Source organism: Molossus molossus, unplaced genomic scaffold, assembly GCF_014108415.1.
Source record: "Molossus molossus isolate mMolMol1 unplaced genomic scaffold, mMolMol1.p scaffold_m16_p_10, whole genome shotgun sequence".
In the NCBI taxonomy this organism is placed as follows: Eukaryota; Metazoa; Chordata; class Mammalia; order Chiroptera; family Molossidae; genus Molossus; species Molossus molossus.
This window is the reverse complement of record NW_023425345.1, coordinates 90,060,250-90,071,399: the sequence shown is the minus strand read 5'-3', so window position 1 is coordinate 90,071,399 and position 11,150 is coordinate 90,060,250. Positions and strand designations below refer to the sequence as shown.

At 48.6% G+C, this 11,150-nt stretch overlaps 1 protein-coding gene across 1 annotated transcript; it reads left to right on the top strand.

Moving 5' to 3' along the window:
* Nucleotides 1–1,041: 1,041 nt before the first annotated feature.
* Nucleotides 1,042–10,678, top strand: TMCC3 (transmembrane and coiled-coil domain family 3). The gene is made up of 3 exons (XM_036251835.1): nucleotides 1,042–1,955; nucleotides 3,824–3,959; nucleotides 8,601–10,678. The coding sequence occupies exons 1-3, from the start codon at nucleotides 1,054–1,056 to the stop codon at nucleotides 8,901–8,903; spliced, it is 1,341 nt and encodes a 446-aa protein (XP_036107728.1). The 5' UTR covers nucleotides 1,042–1,053; the 3' UTR covers nucleotides 8,904–10,678.
* The last annotated feature ends 472 nt before the right edge of the window (nucleotides 10,679–11,150 follow it).

Here is an 11,150-nt window from a genome sequence, read left to right as displayed (position 1 = left end):
GGGCTGAGTATTGTCTTGTCTCCCACGAGAGACTATTTCGAGGCATTATTCTAATCACAAGGTTGTTAATTTGACAAATGAGGTGCTTCAGTTTAGATCTTACAAATCTTTGTTTAGAAAATGTATTCAGACCCCACAAAGACCTGTTCTGGGTCCTCTGGAGACACTAGTCAGAGAGTGTCCGGACGTGGAAAGAGGATCGAGTTGGGGTGATTCGATTCAAATCCCGACTCCTTTAAGTCTCCGTTTCTACTCGTTATGTGGACTTAACACTCTTTGCCTGGTGTGGTAGTGAGGATCACAGAGGACAGCTCATTTACACCTGTGGTGCCTGGCACGCGGACAGGCTAGCACCCCGTTTCCCACCCCCCCACGCCCCCCCACCTTTGCCAAGATGCTCAACTTTGCAGTTCTTTTCCCCCAGGTGGCCCTTGAGTGAGAAAGCGATTTCACATGGTCTTACTATTATTAGTAGTGTGTTTTTATATCACTTTGGTTGTGGTTTGCGGTTGTTTCCACATCTAAATACTGTGGTATCACTCAATTAAAATTAAACGTGTACCGTATTAACCCATCACATCTGTTTAATGATTCCATTACGAAAATAGTTTCTTGTATAGAGGAATCTACCTGCTGGAACTTCAGTTTCTTTTGTTTTTCCTTCTTGTCTTTGTTTCATTCTCCTTCATTAAATGAATGGGACGCACTTCCTACCAGGGTGAGGTTCGCTGTGCGTGGGGAACAGCAGCGTCCCAGTTACCTGGGCTTTGGGAACCCGGGGCTGACTGGTACCCTCATCCCATTACGTATTTCCCCCCTGGCAACCAAAAGTTACCATCTTGATCAGACAGAAAATTGGACGCCCTAGGAGAGTCTCCCAGTTAGTATATGTGTATATGGGAAGGAGTTGGACTGACCTATATTCAACCCGAGAGGGGATTTTTAAGTATGTCTGTTGTGTGTGCACAGATTCTAGCACCGGAACTGTCTCTTAGACTTCACACTTTAACGTTGCTTCTCCTGCCCCGTCTTTTTCAGGTAGAGCGCCATGACATGAACACCCTAAGCCTGCCCCTGAACATCCGCCGAGGCGGGTCAGACACCAACCTCAACTTCGACGTTCCAGATGGCATCCTGGACTTCCACAAGGTCAAACTCAATGCGGACAACCTGAAACAAAAAATTCTAAAGGTCACAGAGCAGATCAAAATCGAGCAGACGTCCCGTGATGGGAACGTTGCGGAATATCTGAAACTAGTCAACAGCGCCGACAAGCAGCAGGCCGGCCGTATCAAACAGGTCTTCGAGAAGAAGAATCAGAAGTCTGCTCACTCCATTGCCCAGCTGCAGAAGAAGCTAGAACAGTATCACAGAAAGCTCAGGGAGATCGAGCAGAACGGAGCCTCCAGGACCTCGAAGGACATTTCCAAAGACCACCTGAAGGACATCCACCACTCTCTGAAAGATGCCCACGTCAAGTCTCGAACTGCTCCCCACAGCATGGAGAGCAGCAAATCGGGCATGCCCGGCGTCTCCCTCACTCCCCCCGTGTTTGTCTTCAATAAGTCCAGAGAGTTTGCCAACCTGATCCGGAACAAGTTTGGCAGCGCAGACAACATTGCTCACTTAAAAAACTCCTTAGAGGAGTTTAGGCCCGAGGCAAGCGCCAGGACCTACGGGGGCAGTGCCACCATTGTAAACAAACCCAAGTATGGCAGTGACGACGAGTGTTCAAGCGGCACGTCGGGCTCGGCCGACAGCAACGGGAACCAGTCGTTCGGGGCCGGTGCAGCCGGCACGCTGGGCAGCCAGAGGAAGTTCAGCATCGTCCTGGAGGAACTGAGGGAGATCAAGGACACCCAGGCGCAGCTGGCCGAGGACATCGAGGCGCTGAAGGTGCAGTTTAAGAGAGAATACGGCTTTATTTCCCAGACCCTGCAAGAGGAGAGATACAGGTATTATTTCAGACTTCTCTTAGGATTTATTTGGAAGCACGAGTTACTGAGTGCAGAGAGATTGCTTGACAGTGATAGGCTGGTGGTTGTGTTTTTCATAAAGAGGAATATGGGTCAAAAAGCATGCAGGGCCCTGGCCAGTGTGGTTCATTTGGTTAAGCATCGTCCTGCGCACCAAAAGGTTGCCAGTTCGATTCCCGGCCGGGGTACATGCCCAGGTTTCGGGTTTGATCCCCAGGAAGCAGCTGATAGATGTTACATTTTTGCATCAGTGTTTCTCTCTCCCTTCCTCTCTCTCTCAAAATCAATAAACTATTCTTTAAAAAAAAAAAAAAAAGTAAATACATATTATAAGATTTAAATTTTAAGTTTAGCTCACATGTTTTATATCTGATAGCTAGGTGGTTTTATATGTGTATTAATTTAGGAATGTAGCTCTTTTCAGCTTGTATTTCATGAAACCACTTTTAAAACTTTTCTCATATAGCTTTGACTTTGGTTTCTTTGTCACATAGGAACTATTTTTGAGTCTGAAATTTTCCAGAGGATACTAACCTTAATTCCATTTGAATAGCTTGGGATAGATACAGCACTGTATGGATCCAAATCTTATCCCAGTTTACATAAATTTAGGAAGCTTTTTGTTCTCATTTGTTATATAGTTATATTTGTGATTTAGCCACTGATTATCTTGCTTGTTTAAGAGATCTTTAAAGGGCTTGTTTATAACACCAATATTGAGCATCTGTGAAATCTTACCTAGGAATAAGCATTAAATACGTATTTTTTGGTCTCATTTCTCATTTTTTTAAAACGTACAAGCATCTTTTTTTTTCTTTTTTTTTTTTTATTCTCACCCAAGGACATCTTTTTTCATTTTTGTTCAGGTAGAGTGGGAGGGCGAGAGAGGAAGAGAGAGAGAGAGAGAGAGAAACAACCTCTTGAAAGGGACACATCGAGTGGCTGTCTCCCGCACGACCCCAACCGGGGCCGGGGACAAACTGCAACCAAGGTAAGCAGGAACCAAACCCGGGTCTCTCTGGATCGCAGGCTGACGCTCTAATCACTGAGCAAAACTGGCCAGGGCAAAGCATCTTAAAAACTGGCATTGATAAAAGTCATTTCAGGCTGGTGCATCTTCTCCAAATAATGCTTCCTGTTTCAAAATAAACATCATAAGTTTATGTAAATATGGATGGGGGGGCAAGAATGGGAATCTTTGTGTCTCTGTTACCTTAGATTTGGACGTTTGGAAATGCCACCTGATAAGCCATCTATAATTTATAGTAAGCTTAATTTGTTATTGGCACTTAAATTCCAAGAGCTGAAACAAGCATTCAGAATCAGTGTGTACATTGGGGTGTACACTGGGAAATAGTGGCGTTGGCTCCAGTGTAGTAGTTGGTTCTTCCCTTAGAGGCACCCCGGCGCGTGACAGCTGTCCCCGTGAACCGCTGGGCACTGTGGGTGCAGAAGGGGTGGAACACTGGGGTGCCAGCGAGTCCTTGCCTGGAGCAGGATCCCAGACAGTCCTGCCTCCTGACCAGCCACAGTGAACGTGTCATTGTTGACGTCTGTCCTGTCCTCATCGCAGCCAGTCAGGTTCTGGTCTGACCTGGGGGAAAGCCAGACTGCTTAGCATGAAACTTCATGGTGAGGACAGGTTTAGGACTGTGGACACTGTCTTTTCCGGACCTGGAAGTCAGTGTTATCCGAGGGTTTCCCACAGCTAGATTTTTCTCTGGGGAACATAGTCTGCCGGGGGAGAAATCAGCCAAGGGGCCCTGGGCGCAGTGAGGTCTGAAGGACCTCCAGAATGTTAGAACACCTTTGAAATGTGCTCCGAACTGGCCCCTCTCTTTACAAAGGTACGAGCGACTAGAAGACCAGCTCCATGACCTGACGGACCTGCATCAGCACGAGACGGCCGACCTGAAACAGGAGCTGGCCAGCATCGAGGAGAAGGTGGCCTACCAGGCGTGCGAGCGCTCCAGGGACATCCAGGTGCCTTTGCTCGTCACTGGGAACTCACGCAGGCTCTCCCGCCGTTAGTTCACTTAACAAACTGAGCGCCTTACCCCAAAGCCCTGAAGGCTTTCTGGCCCCGGAGCCGCATTTCCTCTCCTTACTAACCCCATTAGCTCACCTTACAGACCGGCAATTTGCAACCTTTTCATCCCATGGCGCACTAATTACTGACATTCTGCGGCACATCAAAAAATGTATTTTTTGCTGACCTAAAAAAAAAAAAATAGGTATAATTTTGATTCATTTACACTGGATGGTTATCATTGTATTGGCTGTTCTATTTTTTTTATTTGACAATTTAAGGAAAAAGAGGTCAGTGCCCCTGACTAAATAGTCGGGTATGGCATGTTTTCAAAATAATTGCGGCGTACCAGTGAAAAATGGCTGTTATAGACATAACTGAGTAAAGAAACTATATTCTGTTTATTTTCTGCCTAAATTAGTTAACAAATGTTTATTATCTACCCCCAAGCACGTCTCCTATACCCTGTTTTCCCCACCACAATGAACACTTAAAAATTGTTTTTAAATGTAAAACAAATTTAGCTTTTATCATTGGAAGTTTATGTCTTTTGACCATGTCCACCCATTTTATTCTCCACCCCCCACCTCTGGCAACCACCAGTCTGTCCTGTTTCTCTGAGTTCAGTTTTTTAGATTTCACATACAAGTGAGATCATACAGTATTTTTTATTCTCTGACTTATTTCACTTAGCATAATGCCCTCAAGGTCCATCCACGTTGTTGCAAATGACAGCATTTCCTTCTTTCTCATGGCTGCATAGTATTTCATCGTAGACATAACACCACATGTCCTTTCTTTATTCATTCATCAGTTGACACTTAGGTTGTTTCTGTGTCTTGGCTCCTGGAAATAATGCTGCAGTGAACATGGGAGTGCAGACACCTCTTCTAAATACTGATTTCATTTTCTTTGGGTATATACCCAGAAGTGGAATTGCTGAGTCACAAGGTAGTTCTATTTTTAATTTTTTGAGGAAACACCATATTGTTTTCCACAGTGGCTGTGCCAACATTTACATATCCTCTGATTGCCCTTTTTTTAAAAAAAACAAAAACAAAATAGTATTCTCATTAAGTAATGCTCAACTTCCTCTTTACAAATTTTCTTTGTAGCCAGGAATTATTTTCTCCAGACCCACTTCACGAAGGAGAAGACTGAAGCCTAACGAGAGATCTCTCCCACAGGGTGAGCTGCAGCCGCAGCGCCCGTGTTTTGTTCTGCTCTGTGTCGAGGGCTGAGCCTCTGCTAATCCCACGTGTGCACTGGGACAGTTCTGGGAGCCAGAGCACCAAGCAGAGCTGGGAGGAAATGCTTGCCTGAGGATGGGGGTGCAGCAGACACTTGAGGGTGTCTGCCCCTGCTCCGGCTTAGGAGATGGCATCACCACTCCTGGCTTCAGAAATTTGAACCCATTTAAATGTTCAGTGTTACTAGGTGAACAGCGCAGTCAGTTTTATTAGATCATTCTGTTTTAGAACATGTCTGGAATGCCGCTGGATTATGTCTAAATATTTGGTTTTCTTAGTTAGGGGATAGTTTGGGTTAATAGTGTTCTTCCTTTTTTTTTTTATACTCACCCGAAGACATTTTTGCATTTTTATTTTTAGATAGAGTGGGAGGAAGAGAGAGAGAGAAATATTGACGTGAGAGAGAGACACATCGAGTGGTTGCCACCCACACAGCCCCAATCTGGGCCAGGGACAAACTGCAACCGAGATACGAGCCCTTAGCAGGAACCGAACCCAGGACTCTCTGGTCCATGAGCGGACGCTCTAATCGCTGAGCCAAATTGCCAGGGCTGTTCTTCCTTTTTTTTTGGTACATGCCCCTAGTGGGAATCGAACCCGGGACTCTCTGGTCCGCAGGCCGATGCTCCAACCGTTGAACCAAACTGGCCAGGGCTGTTTTTCCTTTTTTAAGAAACATACTTTAGGGATGAACGGGTCAGACAAAGGGAGGGACTTCACCTAGGGAGCTTAAAAATTCAGAAGAGTCCTTCCAACACGTTTGAGTTTCATGTCTAGTTCCGAAGTGCGAAGAGGACGTCTCTGTGGGTGGCTGGAGGGTCCTTCTTGTCGTGATAGAGCCCAGCTCTTGTGCCTCAGTTTTCTCATCTACAAAATGGAAATATTGACGAGCTCTGTCTCACAAGGTTGTCGAGAGGTTTAAATGAGATAATAACATAAAGCATTTACATCTTTGCTGGACGGGCACATAAGCAGTCAAAAGTAAATACATGCTGACTGTTCTTTTCATTGTGTTGGTGAGTCGCTGTGTTTCTCAGGGCTTTTAGCAATTGGGCCTGCTCAACTGGTCCTTACTTCTTGTTTCTTTTGTCCTCGGCGGCAGGGCTGTTCCAGGTGATGGCTGGTACAGATGGCGTGGCTGCTGCCCATCGGGGTGCAAGGCTTTGTTGTTATTTTAAGCAAATGAGTATTGGGGTTTTTTAACCCTGAATTTCCACTGAAGAGAGTTTAACAGATTATCCTGTCCTTTGTCTTTATCCCCAATACACTGAAGACTGGACCCCAGAAGTACTGGAGGTTGTGGGCTGAGTGTCTCCTAGTAGGCGCTGTGACTAAAGTTCCTTACAGTACATTGCTCAATGCTTCTATGTTTTTCTTTTTGTGAAAAACAACAGCAGTGGATGGTTCTAAGGCCATTTTAGGATTAGTCTATATATGTAATTCATCTACCCAATCAAGGATGAATTAATTCGCCTAAAGGGTTGGGCTTTTGTCTTGTTGCGTTACCTGTTCCATATCAAAATGAAGGGAACCTCGGGCCCAAGGGTTGGGGGAAAAGTAACGACTCCCAGGGCACTTGCCTGTCGTCGCGAAGAGCAGTGTTGTTTCCAACGTGGAGATTGAAGAAGTTCTACCTGTGGTGTGGGGAGCCTGCGTCACGAAAGTTACTATAGTAACAGCAAACCCTGTTCTTTGGCCCATAGAATATATTCCGCAGAAGAAAAGCAAATCATGTTAGAGCCATTATGCTGTTTAAAACCTGAGAAGAAGACTGTATTTTGATTGAGCAAACCCATATTGGTGAAGGAGTTAGACAGTAGGCTAGTGGGCTCAGAAGGGCTCATTGTTCTGCCTCTGCTTAGGTCCTTTTCTCTCGAGAGACTAACGGTCTTTCTCGTTCAAGCTTCATATCCCGTTACCCAGTCTCCTGAGTGTTCAGCCCGTCTGAAGCTCCTGCCGCATGCCTGGCACTGGCTTCCCGCTGCGGTAACAGCCCAGTGGCCTGGGCCTCATCCTTGCAGCCTGGCCTCTGGGTGGGAGGAGGGCTCACGGCGGCTTGGTGTCGTCTGATGGGTCAGGAAGGCTTCCCTCAGGACTTGACCGTTGATGTGAGACCTGAAAGATGAGTGGGATGTCTACTGATGAAGAGGGAGTGGGAGGCAGACATTTCAGACACAGGACACTGCATATGCAAAGCCCGAGCACGCTCCTTTTCAGAACTTGAAAAAGCCAGTATGGCCAGAACACAGTGAGCAGGAGAGAGAGGCTGGGCCTGAGCCATGTTCAAGATTTTAAAAGTTTTGCAAAAAGGAGTGACATCAGGTAGGCATCTTGGAAAGATCGTTTGGGCTGCTGCGTGGAAAGTGGATTCATGGGGGTGAGAATCAAGAGGTCATATGGGAAGTTTGTGTAGCAGTTGCAGGCATGAGATCCTGGTGGCTTGGACCGGGGTGGTCAGGGTGGGAGGGCAGAGCAGTGAGCTCGGTACGGGATGTTGTATTGATGGGACTGGGTGATGGATTGACCAGCACCTCTCAGGCTTCTGGTGTGAGGAGCTGGGCGGATCAGGGGCTGCTTTCTGAGAAGAGGACACTGAGGGCAGGTGTGGGCGAAGGTGCGATACATGAACCCACTCAGGACATACTGCGTTTGAGATGCTTTTCAGAAGCTCAAGTGAAGATTTCAAGGAGGGATGTAGATATTAGCTGGGCTAGAGGTATACTCAGGTCATCTGTGTCTTAGTCATTGAAGTGTTGGAAAGAGCAGATCTAGCGAGACTGCGTGGCCTCGGACAATGTCCCGAGGGGAGCAGCGTCCGGGAGCAGGCGAAAGCAGAGGTGCCCTCAGTCAGTCTGTCCCCGCCCTTCCCCCATCCTCCACGGGTCTGTAGTGGATGCACGCAGACTGGGCCCTGAGATCAGCACTAGCATAGCAATTGGACACGCCACCTGCTCGCTCCATGGCTGGAGGTAGACAACAGTCCCGCTGGAACCCCACCCCGCCTCTGGTTTGTCCCCCATGGTGCCAACAGATGCCCATGCTTTATGCACTTTATTTCCTATGTAGGTGGAGTCAGAATACCAAACTGTAATATCTCGTTTATGGTATTTTATGGCTGTATACACAGGCCTATTCTGCCCATACAGAACAGGATCAGATGGGCTTGGGACTCCTGTTTTATTTCTTTGCTGTCGTCATCCTCGCTGTCACCGTCAGTTTGGCTGTGTGAGGCCGCCTGGCACCACGCACTCTGAGCCGGGGGTTCCGTGCACTCCGGGCCGCAGGCGCACACGTGTCGCCCACGATCTCACAGCGTTTGATCCCCGCTCTCCCTCTTGCCCGCAGGAAGCCCTGGAGTCCTGCCAGACGCGCATCTCGAAGCTGGAGCTCCACCAGCAGGAGCAGCAGGCCCTGCAGACAGACGCGGCGGGCGCCAGGGTGCTGCTGGGCAAGTGCATTAACGTGGTCCTGGCCTTCATGACGGTCATCCTGGTGTGCGTGTCCACCATCGCGAAGTTCGTGTCGCCCATGATGAAGAGCCGCTTCCACATCGTGGGCACCTTCTTCGCGGTGACTCTGCTCGCCATCTTCTGTAAGAACTGGGACCACATTCTGTGTGCCATAGAACGGATACTAATACCCAGATGAAGCCGCTGGTCCCCGTCCTCAAGTGTGTTCACGTTTTTATCTTCAAGTGAACTCTGTGCGTACTACCAAATTTTAACGTGAAAGGGTGGGGACTGGGCGTGGCAGGTGATGAGGACTCTCTGGACTCGGCACCGTGCCCGCTCGGTCCCTGAGCCTGGGCACCGTGACTGTGTTGCCAGGCCCTCCCCACATTCCTCGCTGCCTTAATCACACCGGATCCCCTGCCCACCTGCCTCACCAGCCTGGCGGGCCTCTGGTAGCGGAGCACTTGGCATAATTAGTGACTCAGAAGAAAAGGGGATTTCCGTGTCTCCCTCTCGAGTCTCCGTCATCAGTGAGCTCACCATTGTCACTGGTCACGTTTTCCCTGAGTCCTGTAAGCAGCAAGGACGAGTCACGACTGGGAAGGGAGGAAGGAGCACAGGTGTGGCCGTGTTGAACACGCGCGGCCTGTGGATGTGCAGTGAATCCCGTGTAGCCCATCCCGATGATCCACAGTGGACCGTAGGTCCCATATGTGCCATTGTCCGCAGTGCTCAGTTGTGTGTGGCTCCCCTAACATGGAAATCTTATTGCACACCTGTTTATCCATCCAAAGTTAATTGTATTGTTCTGTTGCACTTTAAATGTTAAGACACGAGGATGTGTGAATGGGGCTCGTGCCTTCTCATACCCACAGAGACGTGCGCCTGATTTCATCTCAGCTGGCTGTGTGCTCCCCAGCACGCGGAAGCGCTTCCAAACCCCTCATCAGACTGCGGCGTTAACGATCCTCGGGGGTCCTGCCGGCTCTGTTCCGGAGGCTTGGGACTCGACCAACCTTAACTGTGATAAGCCCCCCGTGAGGGGTGACCCACCTTATTTGCAGGTCTGTGAGGGGTTTGACGCTTACTCGGTAATTGAAAACACATGATGCTTATGTGGCAGGGATTTTTTTTTTTCTTTAAGAAGGAACACCTGATCGTAGTTTATAAAGCTGCAGTGCCCTCCGGTAGGAACACAGGAAGCAGGAGGAACGTGTGACATGCGGTCTGATTGGATGGCAGCTAGATCGGTGGGAGCGGTTCACTTGGATGAAGATGGAGAGAGTCCTCTTAGGACCCTGAACGACCAGCAAGAATAAGATAAATTAGGTGCAGTGCCTGAGCCAAGGGTGCCGTCTGTCTCCTAGCATCTCACTGAACATGGTCCTAGGATAACAGAGTGGCCACATTTCCCTGAGGCAGCAGCCTTCAAAAGTTAGCATCTTAGGCCTATTTAGGGGATGCCATTCACTATCTTCAGCCCAGATGAAGACGTGGAGGAATTTCATGGCAACGGCTGCCTAGCCCCACCTCCCACCACCCACCATCTTATGTCTGCAGACATAAAGATGCATGTGAGTGTACGTTTTCTTCCAGAAGCCTTCAAACTGCCCGGGTTTAAATTAAGTGCAATATTTTGCAAACTACTTTTAGGGAAATCTCCTGAAAAGGATGTGACCGTGTGCCATGGTTTGAGAGAATGGGACAGTCGAGCATCTGATGCAAGTCCAGTGTGTGTGAGACTCATTCAACTCGAGCTTTTGTTCTAAGTTTACAGTTCAGTGGCTTTAATCAGTTCACAAACTCATACAGCTGTCACCACGATCTAATTCCAGACTCGAGCTCTTTAAAACAATAAATGTGACTTCATGAAATTGTCAGCGAGAGGGAGTTCCTGGACCCAACCCCCTTGTGGCTGTCTTCTCTCTCCCTGCATCTCCCGAATTGGTTGTTAATACACTGATCCATCAAATTCAGGGGGCAGAAACCGGTTCCAGGGCCAGGGAAGGGAGGGCGAAAAAATGGTGTGCTTCCGTTTGCTTTTAGATTTTAATGGCCAGCATTCCCCTGTACCTGAGGGCATCAGTGTCCTTGGGCGCTGAGGGCTGGTGTAACTTGTACCCTTGCATAAAGCTGGGTCCTGCGTGGGCTCTTCTTGATGTCTGTGAATCTCTCTGAGGCACTTCGGACATGCCAGGGGCTGCGTGGGTGCAGGCGCTGCTGTTGGGTTAGCGGGAATGGGTGAGCGCTCCAGCCCTGAGGTGAGGGTCTGGGAACCCGGCCTCCTGCCACCACACTGCACTCCGTGGCTCAGCCCAGCAAGTCTGCTGTGACACTTCCCAGACCTGTGGTCAGTGTGTCCTCCCCATGAGAGTAGTGAAGAAATGGGAGGCAGCACACTCCAGCCCCTCCAGTCTGCTGGAAACGGGCTCTGTTCTGGAAA

What these genes read in the sequence shown, in the direction of transcription:
- TMCC3 (XM_036251835.1), top strand. Translation starts at nt 1,054, where the DNA reads ATGAACACCCTAAGCCTGCCCCTGAACATCCGCCGAGGCGGGTCAGAC. An exon ending in CTGCAAGAGGAGAGATACAG is followed by an intron (nt 1,956 to 3,823) that starts GTATTATTTCAG and finishes CTCTTTACAAAG; the next exon opens with GTACGAGCGACTAGAAGACC. An exon ending in AGCGCTCCAGGGACATCCAG is followed by an intron (nt 3,960 to 8,600) that starts GTGCCTTTGCTC and finishes TCTTGCCCGCAG; the next exon opens with GAAGCCCTGGAGTCCTGCCA.